Genomic DNA, 18,449 nt, shown 5'->3' with positions numbered 1-18,449 from the left:
GTGAGCACACTCCCTGTAAAGTAATCCAGACAGCACTTGAAGTAGGTCCTTGCACAAGGTCAAAGAGGAAGGTTGCCCTTCGAGCCCTTTATTGTGCATTTAGATTTTCTCTGGTTTTGTTTGTTGGGTTTTTTTTACTTTAGCTGGTAGCTTAGAAGCACAGGGTGTCTCACTTGACAAACACCTACCTCTCAAACAAGTGATTAAAAAGCTCTTAAATACAAGGTTTTTTTCCTCCTGAGTCTTATGATGATTTTTACCAAGAATATGTGATACAGTTTGTACTCTCTGCTCTGTTGCTTGATCTGCATAGTCTAATAAACAGACTTGGAGGGGGAATTAAATAGTGGCAAAGAGCTGATAAGTATTTTTCCTTAATACCTCATACTTGCCTACTAAATGGCTATCCTGAACTTTACATTTTCTGTGTAAAATACAACTAACAAATGATTTTTCAAATGGCAACTTTAAGAAAAACAGGAGCTTTTAATTAAGAAAAAACCCACCAAAAAAAAAAAAAAAAAAAAGGAAATTGAGATATTTTTAAGCTTTATTATTTTACAAAGTCAGGTTCAAGAGTGTATTTATTTTACCAGGACTAGAATTTTCATGTAAAGTGAGATTTTTGTGTAATACAAAATGTTAATATATTTATTTCTCTAGAATGTAAAAATATATGTTTAGAGTGTTGGGAGCCAAAAAGCCTTTGCTCCATTGCTGAGAGCTCACATTATTTGATCATAGCTAATGGAAAACTAGTTGGTTTGGGTTTTTAAAATTATTTTCTCTCTCCTCCTCCTCTTCCCCCCTACCAGCCCTGTACTGTTTGAAGCAGTCACTCTTTGGGAACTAAGAGTAATTCCAAGACATGGAATATGATAGATGCTCAGTCTGCCATACTTGGCTGTGTACCATTCCCAAGGTGTGTCAGAACCCTTTAGAACAAACCCAGGTAGATGTGACGTGCCAAAGAAGCAATACTGAAGAAATAAAGGAATAAAGAGTAGGAGACACATGCCTTGAGGACCAGTCTGTAAGAGACTGAAAGGGAAGAGTGTTGTTTTACAAAGGTGTTTGCTTAGCAGTCAGTTAGATGCTGAGTCAAGGGAATTCCTCTGGAGTGGTGAGGACTAAACTGACTTAGGTTTCCTTGTGCTTGACTTACAGGTGACATGTCATCTTTAAACACTACTTTGAATAACCATCAGCTGAGTCATCTCCAGTCGCTATTAAACAATAATCAGATGTTTCCTGCAAATCAGCAGCAGCAGCAGCACCTTCTCCAGGGGTACCAGAACATGCAGGGCTTTCAAGGCCAGCCCCCAATTCCTGGCCCAGCTAACAACCCAAACCCCATGGCATGTCTGTTCCAGAATTTCCAGGTAGGAAGCAAAATGAAATCAATATCCAAACAAATGGGCAACTGTCAGTAGGTAAAATCCTCCATAGTTGGATTTATTTTATTTTATTTTAACTGAGTGATTAAGACACACACATACAATTGGCTGTCTCTTCCAGTAGTGTTTGGATTTTGCAAATCAGTAACATTTATTACTGGAATTCTGCACCTTCTTCCTTAGAAACTGGATATAGTTCCTTTGGAAAGAGTTGTGCTGCGTGTGTTGAAAAATGTTATCTATGTTCTGACAGTTACTGTACTTTTTTAGCATCACAGTTTTCCATTCCACAGAAATGATCATAAATTCCCATTAGACCACTCGAATGATTCAGTGGTGAGAAATAACAGTTGATACCACTTCACAGTAATTAGAAACTTAATAAATCGTTATAGGTGACCGTGTGTGTCAGTCCTGTCATATTCCCAGTGCAACTGAATAGAAGAGCTGGCTGTGGTTGGGATGGGATAGAAGCAAACAGGCACTAGAATGAACATACAATGACAGACTGTGCAAAACTGACACCTGCCTGTGCCCACCTAAACAGGCACATCTTCATCATGCAGTTTGGAAGCATAGCAGCCAAAATAGGTAATAAAACCGGAGTTACAATACATATTTATCATCATTATTCAGTGTTACTCAATACATGAGGATGGAAACATGCAAGTGGTCCCAGAAAGTGCTTTTTACCCTTTCAGAAGGAGAAAGAGGACGTGCCATTTTTTCACTGTGGCTGGTTCACTGCTATTACAAAATCACAGTCCTCTAACTGCCTGTCACCTCTTTTTGCTGTTGTGTGTATTTTATTGGCTTTATCTCGGTTGGGTTCTTCTGGCTTCAGATTCTCAGTAACAAAATAGTAAGTATTGGAGGGAGGTTTTGGAAATATTTTATGCTTGTTTGGGGTTTTTTTTACAGTTGTTTTTTTTTTGTTATAACACAAGTATTGACATCCTCTTCACTGCCTACATAAGTGACAACAAAAAGTACAAGCAGCACAGCTTCTGTCATCTGAAGGTTACAATTTACTGAGGCAGTGCCTGGCATTAAACTGCCCTGCAAAGTGCAGGTTCACCAGGGACTGAAGTACAAAGAGATCCCGTGAGAGAAGCTCAGAACTGAAGGGGAAAAACCAGAAATGTTAGCCAATTCCAAAAGGTCAGGGATGGCCTCCATTCCAGCAATTGGATGGAGAGCACACAAGGAGCCCAGAAGAGCAGTTGGTAGGGAGGAAAGAAGCAAAATTTAGGGTCTGGGAAGGAATGAGAGAGATCACTGGAGAACCAAAACATTGACCTTGGTGGAGTTGTTTAGGACTTGAGAGAAAGAAGGAGGATGCTGCACTTCAATCCAAAGAGGAAATCCCTGAAGAGACTCTGGACGAGGTGATAATGCAGTCTCAGCAGTGCATGGGAGGTGGTATCAATTCAGGCAAGGTGTCTGTTTTGATCCAGGAGGCAAAGTCCAAGAGCCAGTGGTTCAGTTTGTCTCTAAATCGTGCTGCGTTTGTGTTCTGTCTAGCTTGTTCAGCCTTAAGCTTCCTAACTGTTGAATGCCCAAAATGTGCTGTAAGAAATGGGCACCCTGGCCATCATACTGATTTGTTGATTGACATGAGTATTGAAATAGAACTTCAGGCAGAACAGTAATTTCCATCTTCTCCTCTACTTTTTTTCCCAGGTGAGAATGCAGGAAGACGCTGCTGTCCTCAACAAAAGAATGATCACTCAAATGGGAATGGCACCAGTTCCTGAGAGCTCCAACGCTGCGCTTCCAGCTTTCCAAGAACCATCTTGTGATTTGCAGCCAAGAACTGAACCATCTCTTGGACAACAGGCAAAGGATAACCTCACTGTTGCTGCTCAGGGTGACACATCGGTGGACGCTATCTACAAAGCGGTTGTAGATGCTGCAAGCAAAGGGATGCAAGTAGTCATCACCACTGCTGTTAGCAGTACCACACAAATGAGTCCCATTCCAGCTTTGAGTGCCATGAGTGCCTTCACAGCCTCAATTGGTGACCCATTAAATCTTTCTAGTGCTGTCAGTGCAGTAATCCATGGAAGAAACGTTGGGGTTTCTGATCACGAAGGTAGGATAAGGAACACCAGAGGAACGCGGATACTGAAGAACTCAGAGCACGGTAAAAACTCAAGTGAAGGGGATGGGTATGAATATTACAAATCAACAAGTTGTAACACGCCCAAAAAACAGTGGGAAGGGGAGCAAAGTCCTGTCAGTGAGATAAATAGGTGGAAATGTGATGAGTTTCTAGACCACTCTGCCCATATCCATAGTAGTCCTTGTCACGAAAGGCCCAACAACATCTCCACACTGCCACTGTTGCAAGGCGAGCAGCATCAGATACTGTTGTCACAGCGAAACTGTCAGAGTGACAAAATGTTGGAGGAGAATTTCAGGTATAACAATTACAAAAGAACTATGATGAGTTTTAAGGAGAGGCTGGAGAACACTGTGGAACGATGTGCACACATCAACGGAAACAGGCCTCAGCAGAACAGAGGGTTTGGGGAGTTGCTGAACACTTCTAAACAAGACCTGGTTCTGGAAGAGCAATCTCCAAGTTCCTCAAATAGCTTGGAAAGTTCTTTAGTTAAAGACTATATCCATTACAATGGAGATTTTAATGCCAAAAGCATTAATGGGTGTGTGCCTAGCCCTTCAGATGCTAAAAGCATCAGTAGTGAAGATGACCTAAGGAACCCAGACTCCCCTTCAAATGAGCTGATTCATTACAGGCCGAGGACGTTTAATGTTGGCGACTTGGTCTGGGGCCAAATCAAAGGACTGACTTCATGGCCTGGCAAGCTAGTAAGAGAAGAAGAAGTTCACAATTCATGTCAACAAAACGCTGAGGAGGGGAAGGTATATTTATATATCTATGCACATATCTATCTATATACACCTCTGCCTGTGCCCATACAAAAGTTTATCGAAACTATCTCGGTCCGCTCTATTTTTTTCCTTTGTCTCTTATTTTAGTAGGTACAAATTGCTTTATTTCTTTACTCCAGCTTGCAGAACTGCAGCTTTCCCATGGTTACCTAATGAGAAAGTTCCACCAGTGCCATGAAACAGGTTCTGGTTCGGCCTGATTATGCTTTACTAACTAATTTGTGCACAAAAGACTTGCTAGACAAAAAAATGTTGTGAACAGAAAAACTGTTTAACTTGCATTGTGTGTTGCCTTGAGGTTCTGGCTGTGTCCAGAGAAATTGATATGGAGATACTCTAAAAGTAGTGTTGAAAACTGCAAGAATGAAAACTGATACAACCAGATTGAGGAGTCTGATAAGGAAAACCTTGCCCATTGACACATACACTCTTAAAAGGAAGTGCATGTACTTTTTCACCTTGAAAGGAGGTTTTGACCATCTTTTAATAATGAGAAAATTATTCCAACCTGCTCTTTCAGTCTAAAATCCTTTTCTTTTTTGTCAAAAAAATCATATGCTTGTTGGGGCATACACAGAAAATGCTGTTAACAAGGAGTTATTGGTTATTTTATTATGTTAAATATTTCAAATTCTCAGCTCCGCTACTTGTATAACATAGTTTTGTAGTTCCTATGAAATATTTCACATCTTCCATATATGAAGATCCTAAGTGCTGTTTTATAAAATGCAATTTTATAAAATATGTAAGCAGAAAGATCTAATGAAGTAACATAAATCAAAAATTATTTATTTTTACTTAAAAATCATGTCTCCTTCCCCATACCCCTGCCTTGTGCATTGCACAACAACAGCCATAAGAGCAGTGATTGTGAGTTGGGCTGAATTATTGCTTCCCCCAGAATGTGGCCAACAGCAGATATCCAGAGGAGAGAGAGGACAAGAGGTTCTTCACCATCAGCTTCTGACTCCTACCAGTGCAAAGCTCAGGACCTTCTTGAGCTGGAGCTGATGTATCTATAGTGTAACCACTGCTGGTCTTATTCCACTTGGTAATCATGGAGTTGCCTGAGGTTGATGTGCAAATGTTATTCCCCAAACAAGTCTTTGATGAATTTGGGCTATAAATAACTGAGGTGATATCTGGCCAGAATGGTTTCAACCCTAGTTCAAGAGAAGGTTAGTCTCTCTTTACAGGTGGCCTCTCTGTTGACCCCCTTAGCCACAAAGGTTTCAAAGAGCTCCCATCTGAGTACAAGGAACGAAAGTATTTATAAAGAAATCATCAAGCTTTAGTAACAATTTGAAGGCCTAAGAGCTCCTTCCTCATAAAGGTTAGATTCCCCAAGTTACAAGTCAGTTGGTAAAGTATAGGCACAGACCACAAACTATATAAGGTTAAACAAAACTGGAAAAAATTGGTGTACAGCATCACTGTCCCATAGGAATTACAGATAGAGAAATTAAACTGCAGAGTTGTTCCATGTCTGCATTTCTGTGCTAACTTCACAAAAGTGTGTATCCAAGTCTATGTGGCTATTTCAAAGAGCTCCTTTCTTATAACTTTTGTAAAGAGGTGACATTTTTTTCATTTGCGTTCCTTAGCAATTTTCTACGTTTACTCCCCACATTGTGGGTACCAGAATGAAACAGCTGCTTTTGTGCAAAGCTGCCCTCTTCAGTTGTGTGTCTCTTCTGTGCACTGTATAAGCACTGTGTGATGGTCTGTTCAGTGGCACAGATGCTGGTGTATGCTGAAGCAAACTGGCAATGCATAGGTTGGTCAGACTTGTGGAGGCAGCAAGAGTCGTGGTCCAAGTTCTTCAGGAGGATTTGCCACGTACTGGATCACCCCTCACATCAGAAGGACTGTCATTTAGTAACAATCATTTTAAATTTAAAAAAAAAAAAAGCATGTCTAATTTTCTCCAAGAAGTGCAGAATGAATGACCATTCCAAAGGACAGGAGTTGAGGCTGAAAGGTGGGATACAGGGGAATATGAGAGGTGAAAAAGTGCATCTTCTGTCTAATAGCTCCATTTCATATCATAGAATCCCCGACTGGTTTGGGTTGGAAGGGACCTTAAAGATCATCTAGTTCCAACCCCCCTGCATGGGCAGGGACACCTCCCAGTAGACCAGGTTGCTCAGAGGCCCATCTAATTGCCATGCACAGTGGCAATCAGACACTCCTGTAACATCTTGTACAGCTACATTCTGCAGATGTTTGGGCAGCCTGGTCTGAAGAAAGAAAAAAAACAAAACCCAAACCACAACAAATCCACACCAAACCAAAGAAATTAACCTTGAAAACCAAAAGGAAGGGACCTTGCAAATCAAATGGCCTCCAGAAATTCTGCCCTGCAAAAACTGAAAGGTTACAATTCATGGTGCAGTCACCAGCAGCAGTTCTGAAAATGGTGTTTTTTGCAGAGCTTTCTTAAAACATCTTTTCAAGTATTTGTGTAATCAAATGTTAACCTCCTATATTGTAACATTAGTTTTGCTGTGCTGGTGGGAGTTGATGGTACTTGTATATTCTCTGTTCTTTCTACCATACATCATTTGATTTTTGTTTCTGTTTCAAAGACTTTGGGTATTACATATAATAATGCTTCTGTTTGAAGAGCAGCTAGAATGGTGTTTCCATACCAGGAGAAGGGGGAGATTTTGCACCTTTAAACACTCACTTTTTGGCTACTGGAAAATTAAAGAGGAACCCAAGGGAAGTGCAGCAGTAGCAGCAGCAATTTTCTGAAAGGGCAAGAAGCAAGTCTGAAGTGACATGAATCCTAAAACAGAGCATGTGTATTTCATTAAGGAATTAATGTTGTTGTTATCCAGAAGGTTTGTGTGAGCAGTAGCTGCCTTTTGTTAGTGTCTGTCATAGTGATCTTACAGGGCAAGTGTTCTCAACAGGACTTTGTGTTGAGCTAGGTTTTTTAAACTGAGCTTTTATGGTTCTACAGGCAATAAGTGTGATTTATCAGTGTCCTGAAACCCCCAGGTGTATGTATCACTGAGTGTTGTGATGGCTGGTTGGAAATGAAGATATATGACATTATTAATTCCAATATATCTGCAACACTCTCTTCCAACACCTTGCTCTGCTAGCACAGTGGCACTGCTGCTTCAAAAAAGTGCTGACAGGACTTCTGCTGTTCCACCATCACAGGGTTCCAGTCATGAAGATGCAGGTTCCTTTTTGTTACTTAAGTCCCTTGTTACCCAAACGTGATACTAGATCTTCATAAAAGTATTTACCATTCAGCTTTCTTACGTACCTTGAGGCAGACACACACAAGCCTTTGCATATTTGTTCCTTACAGACACATATATCATGGGTACATTTAATGTACAATTCACCATTCATGACAAATCCAGCACACAGTAAAGTTTTCAAGGTAAAGGATTGGGATTATTGTGTTCTTGCCCTTTAATTCAGTTTGAAGAATACAAGTTGTTTCTGTAGCTGTTTTTCAAGCATTCTATCAAATGAAGGCTTGAGCTATAATATATTGCAGAGAAAGTAACATCTCCTCCAGTAATCCCATTTTAATGCAGGGAATGGAACATACAAGCTTCCAAAGCATTCCAAAGCTCATTCTGTGAGCCTCACATGCCTTTTTTTCCCTCATGTTTATCCATAGAAAAGCTCCCCAGCTTTTGAAACAGAGGGTATTTCTTATGTCTGCCTTTGTATTTTTCCAAAGTCTGATTAGGAGAGGAATAATTGGAAGTATCTGCAGTCTCCCAGTAAAAGTTAGCACAGTTTTAAGGGAAAAGCTCAACCATCTGGGCCATAATTGGGTCTATTCCATGAAAACAGAAATCTTGCCTCCTCCTGTGCAGATTTCACCAGTAAGGACTCTTGCACCTCCTGAAATGTTACTACTCCCCAGTTTCATTCTCAGATACATCAGTTGGAGACATGTGAAATTTGGTCTTTACATGTATGATATTGGGCCTCATGTCTAGAGATGCTGGCAACTTCCTCACTCATTAACTTCCCATCATCATGTCTAAAATTCAGTTTCTTTGTGAATCCAAATAATAATTGAAAGGCTGGGTTTAGAGGGGATTTGCATTCAGATTTCTTTTTTGGGATTGTGTATAGGCATGCTTAATAAATTTTGTGTTTCTAGAATTGATTTGCCTTGTGTCAGAATGCCAGCTGTACTTTTTCATGGAACAAATGCTGTAAAAGGTTCTTGTTAAGTTATGCAAAGGTTAAAAAAAAATAAGTCAAGCAAAATGTAACCAAGCTGACAAAGAAAAAGGAACTTACCCATTCCTTTTCTTAAAATGGATGTGTTTAAATACCTTTTTTTGTTGTTGTTTTTACCAGCAGAAATGACTGAGCCAAATCAAAGTAATATGTGGAGTTCAGTGGACTGATGTTTTGAGAATGCAAATGATGAAATCCTACAGATGATAGAATTAATTTTCTTTCATGTTTGTGTGGTTGATATGAGTACTAACTGGCACCAGTGACTCTGTGTAGTGGTTTATAAACAGATAATAATTGTGGTTAATTTCAAGAGAAATTAGATTTCCAGTTAAAGTCCCTTGAACACCAGCTCAGCAGCCCTGGTGAGCACGTGCTCAGATTCATCCCTGACTCAGCAGAGGGCTGAAGTATGTGCTTAAGTAACAAAAATGTTTAAAAGGCCTTTCTCAGGACCAATAAATGAGCTGTAGGTAAGTCTCACAGATTTATAATGCAGAAATAAAGCTTGTCAGCCTGCCCACTTCCCTTTTAAGCCTTTTAAGTTAAGCACATACTGTGGCTCTTCTGAAATGGGAATAAATTTGGCCATGCCATTAGCAGCACTGTGGACTTAAAGACTTTATCCAGAGATTTGAGGTGATGTGAAACCTGTTGTGTTGGTGGCAGCTGTAAAAATTGTATCATGTGTACCAGGCAACTTGGTAATTTAATGCATTCCAGGTGGTCTCAAAGGTGTAAAATACATTTGTAAAATGTGAGTACAGAATGTGAGACTTCAGCAGCAGTGTTCATATCAGTCATATAAAGACACACCAAGCTTTAAAAAATATTCTTTCCCTTCTTAGTTTTGTTTTCTTAAGTATTATGGCTTTGTATTTTGTGTTTCTATTGCTGGTGGTGTGGACATCTAGAGAAACTGTCATCTCTGCAGATGTGTGTGAGGGGGTGTGTGTAGCCAGGCATCTGTTTGCTGGGAAGGTTACTGTCTTATGGATGCAGTGAAAATTAGGCTCCATGATAATGCATGTCTAGCAGTGAAGTAAAAGCAATGTTTAATAATTGCAGGTCTGGGTAATGTGGTTTGGTGTTCATACCTTCACTCAGGTGGAGCCAGAGAAGTTGAAGACACTAACAGAAGGTCTAGAAGCTTACAACCGAGCCAGGAAAAGGAACAGAAAGTAAGTAAAAGATCATTTATTTACTGGTGAAATGGAATAATGAAATTATTTTGCTCAGACTCTCATTTCGAGGAGCTCAGCAGAGTGACCAAGCAGAAGAGTTAATGTTCTGAATTCCTTATGTTGGTTATGATAATCATCTGAGATCTCTGATATCTGCATTTTTATTGCATCTTCTGATATTTACCTTTGTAAAATGTCAGCCTACTTGTTTGAGCTTTCATGTGTAGGATTTCTAATTTGCAGCAAAAAGAAAGCACTTACATCAAAACCATTCTGACCAAATAGGCTTTTGAACAAGATCTGCCTTTCTTATCTCTTCCCTCTCCCTGTGGCAGCTGCTGATGCAGGCACAGCACAGATTTATTCAGATAAATTCAGTTTATTTCCCATTGCTGAGGAGGGTTTCACAGTTTTTGCAGTCTGGCTGTGTTTAACTAGCAGAGCTTTCCATAGTGTCAGGCATGTCTGAACTGCTTGGTTTCCTCTTCCCATTTAGATTTTATTTACAGATGCCCAAGGATAGAAAGACCATGAGACAGGAAACATCAGGACATGAAGCATCAGCAGAGACAAAAAAGAGGAAAATGGTTTTAGGAGGGAAAAAAAAACCCAACCTGGACAGCTATAAAAGGAGAGCAAAGTAGAAATTGTTCTGGGATTTAATTTGTTTTTAGGGTGCTGCTGCTTTTTTACTGTTGCAGTGAAAATAGATTCCTTTGAATCTGTGGGCAGATTTCAGGTCAGCTTGCAAAGCTTGAGCATGACAAACAGGGGCTTCAAGGAATTAAATAATGATTTGCCTACAGCTCCTTTTAAGGTGTCAGCTTTTCTTCTATTTATATGTCACGCGGCGCTGAGGAGAAATGTTTTGATGCCAAGGAGGCAATGGTGGTGTGTGTGGTTTTTTTTTCCAGGATCATCCTCAAAATATCTTCCTGCAGTTGAAGGGTACTGGAGGTTAAGGGCAACTCCCCACTTATTGGCTTGTGTCCCTGAAGGGAGGAACGTGACTCAAGTAGGGTGACCCCAGGAGCTGATTCAAAGAGGGGAGAAAGTTGGAATAAACAGGAATAAACAGGAGGATTTAAGGAATTCTCCCACCTTCTGGTGGGGATTTCTGTGTTTAGCAGGCTGCAGGGATGGGCTGCAGTTCCACTGAAGCCAGGGGCCTTTTGTGGGGCCTGGCTGGTTCTGCTCCATTGCTTGCCCATATCAGATATCCCAGCCAGCCAGGGCACCTGGCTGCCCCTTTCCTGGGGCTGCTGTACAGCCCTTGAGGTCTTCTCTCCATATTTCTACTTGTGCTTATTTCATAGTTCAAGGGCAGGTTGGATGGGGCTTGGAGCACCCTGGGCTGGTGGGAGGTGTCCCTGCCCATGGCAGGGGGGTTGGGACTAGATGATCTTCAAGGTCCCTCCCAATCCAAACCAGTCTGGGATTCTATGATTGTTCAATTAATTTGTTATTTCTTCATCAACCCTTTCTCTTCCTGGGAGCTGTGGGAACTTTGAGATTTGTTATTTCTTCATCAACCCTTTCTCTTCTTCCTGGGAGCTGTGGTAACTTTATCTGAAAAGGTTATTAATCTCCTTGTGGTCTTCTGTCTGGTACATGTCTCTGGAGTATCTTGTTACTCAGAGATTGGGAGTTTTTGCAAGCATCCAGCATTTGATTTAATTCCACGTGTAGAACACTCCTGTTTCTGTCTCCTACTTGTATACTCAGCACTTTGCCATGTCACTGGCACCAAGTTGAGCCATTTCTACAGTAAAGAAGACACAGGTGAAATAACCCAGGAGAAATCTTTGTTGAGGGAGCATGGAGAAGCATCACAGAGCTGCAGTGTGTTCAGCAGAGCAGGGGTAGCATCCAGATCCTCCAAAGGACAGTCAGATTCCTTGACTCCAGAAATGATTCTTCATCTTCCTACAGTTCTTGTCACAGCCCTAGGATATTGTCCAATTTTTTCCCTCACTGCACAGTCTTGGCTTCATCTCCAATAATATGTATTGACATTATATATTATGTGTAAAACTATTCACACTAAAGATGGAAAATGTCTTCAAAGCTAAAAACTGCATTATAATAGGGATTATGGAATAGGATGCAATTCACATTGCACCTTAAATCCAGTATGTGGCAAGTGGGAATCTTAATCACAGAATCATGGAATGGTTGGAAGCTGGAAGAGACCCTAAAGATCATCTAGTTCCAACCCCCCTCTAACCTCAAGTGTTGATTTTTTAAAATTGAAATGTTTTGTGTATCAGTTTCTGAGGTTTCTAAGAAACAAGACACCAGGAAAAAATGTCATGGTTGCATGTTGCCTAGTCAAGTGTGGCAGCTCTTGCTCAGAGCTTTGTAGCTTCCCCTGACAGTGTGAGCTGAAATATTTTCTGTAGCAAAGCAAAAGTGTTTTGCTTGGGGATGTCTCAGAGGTGTGGTGTGACTCCTAAACCATTATATTTAAAATTAAAACATCAAAAATGGAGATGCAGGTTGGTTGGCATCACTAGAGACCTGATGCATCTGTTGGCAAATGCTCAGGGGTTTAGCTGCAGTGTTTTGTCTTTCAGCAACGGGCACTTCTGAACCTTTGGGGGTGCTCAGGGGCAGAGCATCATCTTCCCAGTAAAATGAGCAGGGCACCAGTGTTTGAAGGTTGCAACTGGGAGGATCATTTGCATTTTAAAGACTTTGAAATGGCTGTTTTGACTAAAGCAACGGTTTTATAGGAAGGGTGGGTTGCTGATGGAGCATCATGGTGTTGAAATCCCTTCACATATAGGGAACTTGACATCTGAAATCTACTTCTAGATGATGAGCAGGTCAGCCCTGCTGGCAGTCAGGAACAGATAATCAATTATAAGTAGAGTTCTGTTAGGTTTCTGGGGGGTCACACTGCCCCTGAGCAATAGTTTCTTCCTCAGAGCACTTCAGGGCACCTTCACTCCCTCAGGTTGCAGAACTTACATCTAGTTATAAGCACTGGACTTGGTAGAGTTGGGTTAATGGTTGGCTGAGTTAGGTTGTGGTTGGACTCAGTGATCTTGTTGAAGGTCTTTTTCAACCAGAACCATTCTGTGGTTTTGCAGGCAGTGGCTCCAGAGTTTCAGAAACCCAGGCAGACCCATTAGGCTTTCTATGCAGACATTTATTTCTGTTTATCTTCTCTTTGATTGACTTTAAGCCTGTCTAAAAGAACTCCATATATATGAATATATATCACACACCTGCTTTTAAGCAGAGATCCTCAGCAAGCTGTTGACAAACAATAGTATCTGCTCCTCAAGCAGGATTTGCTAATTTGAAATCCCTGAGGGGTGAACACGGAGCTGCAAAAATCCAACCTGTCATACAGAGCGTGGTGTTCACGTGGGAAACTTATTTCAAAAACTGTCCATATGTCCAAAATGTCACTGCCAAATCAGATGTGTATGGGGAGGCCCAGTGACTTGGGATCACTTGGTTTAGAAGAAGAAAGTCTTCACCCTTCCTTTCCCACAGCCCTTGGTGTGCTGCTGTTCCAGGGTACAACTAGCAACATTTTAGTGGATGAATATGACTTGTTTTCCTCTGGCTGTTTAAAGTTAGAAGGGACACTTAACTTGGAGCTTTGTGCTTTGGGTGTAAGAGGAAGACTTTGCAGCTCACACACTGAGTTTTCAACAACAACAGCATGTGTGATCAGTCCTTCACAGACATGTCACTGAAATGAGGATCTGAGGCTGGAGCAGCTCTGCTCTGGAGCCAGGCTGGGAGAGTTGGGGTGTTCAGCCTGGAGAAGAGAAGGCTCCAGGGAGAACTTAGAGCACCTTCCAGTGCCTGAAGGGGCTCCAGGAAAGCTGGGGAGGGACTTGGGACAAGGGGAGTAATGGATTAAAACTGGAAGAGGGGAGATTTTAGTGAGATCTTAGGAAGAAATTCTTCTCTGTGATGGTGGTGAGGCCCTAGCCCAGATTGCCCAGAGAAGCTGTGGCTGCCCCATCCCTTGAAATGTCCAAGGGCAGGCTGGATGGGGCTTGGAGCAACCTGGGCTGGTGGGAGGGGTCCCTGCCCATGCAGGGGGGTTGGGAGTAGGTGATCTTTCAGGTCCCTTCACACCCAAATCAGTCTGGGATTCTGTGATGATTCTATGAAATGTGACCACATTTACAAAGTAAATGCAGGGTGTCCCATGGTGAGGGAGGCAGGCAGAGGTGAGCCCTGGGGTTTGGCAACACTGGAAGCCCTTGAGAATGTCCAGAGTAGCTGGAATACTCTTCTGCTCCTCATCAAAACCCATAAAGTCCAGTCCTCATTGCTAAGAATGGAAACCAAGGATGCACAAAATAGGATGTGACTATGAAGGGCTGTTGTTGTTATTTCTGCCTGCAACAACCTGGCTGTGGGTATCACCCCTAACCACACAACACATGGAAGTGCTGCCTTTCATTTCCCTTCTCTAATTAGAACACAGGCCTTTACTTTGCTCAATTGTGCAAGGTCTGATGTTGCTGTTTGTGCTGTAACAACCTGGGAGGCTCTACAGTTAGTAGAGTATGTCCAGTGAGTTGATGTGTTTCTAATTATTACTATAATTATTATTACTACTACTATTATTGTTGTTGTTATTAAGGTTTTGTTCTGTTACTAAGAGCTCCTGATGGTATTAATTTTTTCTCCCTAGAAGTGGAAAGCTAAATAACCATTTAGAAGCTGCTATACACGAGGCCATGAGTGAACTAGACAAAATGTCTGGGAATGTAAGTTTTCTTTTCATTTTAGCAATAATCTCCTTTTTCTGTGTGTCTGCATGTGTGTCAGTCAAAGACTGGGAGTGTTGGTTGGGAGTTGCTTTCTACCAGAAATTTGGGTTCTATTTGCCTAAAAAAAAGTATGGGATTTTCAATATTTCTCTTGCATTCAAAACCTTTTGCAAATGTCTGTAATCATTCTCAGAAATGGGAAAAGTTGCAGAATTTTACTTGCATTGCCAATTGTATTATTTTTTTACAAAGAGAGATTCCTGGACATACTTTTTTACACATGGATCAGCTCCAGTCCCACTCATATTCCATGGGTTTTCCCTGATTAGTGACACAAAATCAGGCTCATTTGGTTGAAATGACCTTTAAAAGCCTCCTTTTTTGGGATGTAAAACTTTGAGAAAAGCTTTCCTTATGTGAAATGAAAGATACTGTTAGGAAAGGTAAGAGGATTCCTACTATCAAATCTAACAATGTTCTAAAATTATTGCCCTGTTAATATGGAAGCCCCAAACCTTTTCTATATACAGTATTTTATAAGGTTCCCATCTTCATATTTAAAACATGGCTGTAATTTCACTGAAACACACTTAAACATTCAAAGTGTGTAACAACACCTCCCATATCTTAGCACTGGTAATTATTCAAATTATTAATTACATTTGAATACAGAAAAAAATAAAAGCATTTTACCTGATCCTCAGTGCTCAGAACTGAAAGTGTTTGCACTTGTGCATCTTTAGAAGTAGTAGTAAAACTTCAGGGGAGCTTCTGGAGTTTCTGAAAGGAAATGGACACAGAGCTGCAGATTCAGATGATTTCAGAACCACCAGGAAATATTCAGTCAGTTACTCAGTAGCCTTGAGTGGCTACTGAGTAATTGCCCAATCAAGTCTTTTGTTTGAACTTCTGAATTTGACAAAATGAGGTTGAGTTTTGATTTAAAGTGACATATTTCCCTCTTGACTTTGTGAGGAAAAGGAGAGCAGGATCTGACTGTAGGTCTGTTAGAAATAAGGATGGGAAATATGTTTGTAACAGACACATCATCCCTGTGGCTTCCACTACCAGTTAGTTGTGTCTTTGGACTGGACCATTCTGCCCTCCCTCACCTTTTTCCCCCCATTTATAAATCCAGTAACAGTCCAAGCTCTGTGCCATGTGTGTTTTAACTGGGATATCAACTGGCTCAGGGGCAACTGTGGTAATTGGATTTGGTAGTTTGATGATGCAGACAGGCTGATGTACCAGTGTGTCATTACATCACCTTGATTGATATTTTAATTATCTGGTCACAACATTTGTGATCAGAGTTTATTTCCATAAAGATGATGATGCCTAGAAACACTCACAGGGAATCACAATTCTCTTCTTAGTGACTTGCAGTTATTTTTTTTCAGCTGCTACCCCTCAGACATCCATTATCTTTTAAATTAAAAGCACGTGCAAAACAGATAATTAGCTCAGAGCGTTATTGGCAGGAGGCAGTAAATAGGCAGTCAGTGTTAGCAGGCTGAAGGAATTCGGGACAGACCCAAGGAAATCATTCAGCACGTTGCTGAAGGATTTGCTGCTGCTGTTTAGGAGCTGCAGCCTCCTCTCCCTGCACAGCATCTGGCTCCCACCAACAGGTGGTAGTGGTCTCCTGTGCCAGCTCCTCTGCCTTCCCCTCGCCTCTCCTGCCAGCCCCGGCCTGTCCTCTGCTGAGCAGTTGGTGACAAAACCTGTTTCACACTCAAATTAATCCAGCATTTAGCTCGGAATGGAGCATTTTCTTTCCAACATGAGCTGCAGGCAGAGCGTGCTTGTTCCTCAGCAGCTCCCGCTCCCACAGACCTGCCTTTGCTGCCTCTGGTTTCACCCTTTGGGGAGGTTTTCTCACCTGCTTCCTGCTCACTGGCTCTGGTTGCTCTGATGGGTAAAGGTTTGTCCCCGAGAAAGTGACATGGTGGCAGCTTTGGGCTCAGTTCCCCGTTCTGGGGTTTCGTGGTGCCTGTGGCTGTGACCTGCCTGCAGGGAGCAGAGGCTGGAGCAGCTGCAGCATCAGCCTTTTTCTCCCCAGAGCCTTCAGGTTCTTGAAGTTCCTTTTCATTCGGGTTCCCGTGTAGACACGAAATGATACAAACCACTTCCCAACAGCCCTTCAAGCAACCCTGCAACTTGTTTATTACTGCCTGGTTACTTTGACCACTGTCCTTTGCTAACTTGTACATATACTTATTTTTAGGTCCACCAAATCCCACAGGGAGACAGACAAGTGAAGCCTCCAAAACCCAAGAGGAGGAAGATCTCTAGATAACATTGAATGTTTTTGTTACTGGTCCAGTACTTATCAAAATGAACGTGCACATAAGTCTATATGTAGGTATTGATAAATTTATATCAATATTTATATGGAGACAGACAGAAACCATCACAGGGTGCTACGTGGATCCGTGGTACAATATTTTTTGATGATTAGGAGGGGCAGTGGTTGCTGGATAAGCCAATCAGAAATCTTGAAAGGTTGCAGTAACAATGTCAGATGATTACTGAGATTTTTTTTTTTTCTATAATACTAAAATTGTGATTATAAGAAATAGTCCCAAATGTTTCTGAGAAATTTTCCTTGTGTATATAGATAATACAGAATTTCATGGTGATATCTGAAATGTAAATATTGTACAATATTGTCATGTACAAGCGTACCTAATGCACACTTTATCTTTTATTGTACAAAAAAAAAAGTGTACAAAATTCTTTGGTTTCTATTGAGTACACATACAAGAGACTACCAGTGTAAAGTGATAAATAAAAATACAGCCTAAATGCTTTTATATGATAATGTAAAAGATGCTGTTTTTGTATTAACAGCAGAGAGAAGGCATGAGATGATGTAATAACCTTAATTAAGACACACACTTCACGCCACTGAGTGTCCATTGAGACTGTCTTGCTTGGAATGACCCTTGCCTGGAAGCCCTGGGCTCCACTGCAGGTCTCTGCAGGAGACTAGAGTGCAACCTTGCAGATTCCCAACGGGATGTGGGATCACAGCTCTTAATTCAGAACTCAAAGGCCGCAACGATCGGTTGTTGTTTTGTTTGGGGTTTTTTTATTTACTGAGCTTTTAAAGTAGAATGCTGTAGATTTTATTAAAAAGGAAAAAAAAAAAGAAAAAAAAGAAGAAAAAAAAAGGTAGATGGACTATTTTAGTCAGCCCTTTCTGTAGTTAAAGTTTCATAGCCACCTGAGGAGCTAAACAGTTTCTATCCCCCGTACCGTTGACCCCTGCAAACCCCTAGATTCATTAGCTTCAATTATCTGACATCGTTAACCATCGTGTTTCCTTGGAAGGGGGCAGGGGCCCCGCTTCAGGGATGTGATCAGTATTGGTTAGGGTTTGGTTTTGCAGTAGAGTGGAAGGGCATGCCCCACAGCATTCCTCAGAGGAATTCCAGAATCCATCTCGCAGTATTCAAACAAAACAAAAACAACAGAACCAACAATAAAACAAACAACACTTAAAGGTGGCTTACAAAACTCTTAGCAACAGTAATTTTTATCAGTATTATGTAACATATCAGATTTATTTTATTTAAAAAGAATTATTTATACCATTAACAGATTCTTATATATATTAATGTGGCTGAAATGTGCAGGTTAAATCTATTAACCAAATTATTTATGTTATATTAAGTGAAAAATGTGAAACATATGTAGAAAAAAAAACAACTAATACGCTGCAGATTTAAAAGTCTAAAGCTATGAGCCATGATAAAATGACCGAAGGGAAGTGTAGCACAACATCTTTTCCATTGGGTTTCATTTTTCTTTTTGACACGGGTGGTGGGGATGGTGACGGGAGCCGTGACGTTCCTCTGTCTTCAAGGCTTCCCGAAGTAGCTCAGTTCACCATTCCCGGTCCCAGGGTGGAATCTGTAAGGCCCACCTCTTCATCCGGGACCACCACTTACCTCAGATGTCCTCTCCTC

At 41.1% G+C, this 18,449-nt stretch overlaps 1 protein-coding gene across 1 annotated transcript in view; it reads left to right on the top strand.

Annotated features, from left to right (window-relative positions):
• MBD5 (methyl-CpG binding domain protein 5) overlaps positions 1-17,291 on the top strand; it is a 44,225-nt gene extending 26,934 nt beyond the window's left edge. The window contains 5 exon segments of the mRNA XM_010005591.1: positions 1,168-1,382; positions 3,081-4,286; positions 9,651-9,724; positions 14,397-14,472; positions 16,703-17,291. Coding sequence (XP_010003893.1) covers positions 1,168-1,382; positions 3,081-4,286; positions 9,651-9,724; positions 14,397-14,472; positions 16,703-16,774 — 1,643 coding nt within the window. The 3' untranslated portion in view covers positions 16,775-17,291.
• Positions 17,292-18,449: the final 1,158 nt, after the last annotated feature.

This window comes from Chaetura pelagica, unplaced genomic scaffold, assembly GCF_000747805.2.
Source record: "Chaetura pelagica isolate M959 unplaced genomic scaffold, ChaPel_1.0 scaffold689, whole genome shotgun sequence".
NCBI lineage: Eukaryota > Metazoa > Chordata > Aves > Apodiformes > Apodidae > Chaetura > Chaetura pelagica.
This window is presented reverse-complemented; position numbering and strand designations above follow the sequence as displayed.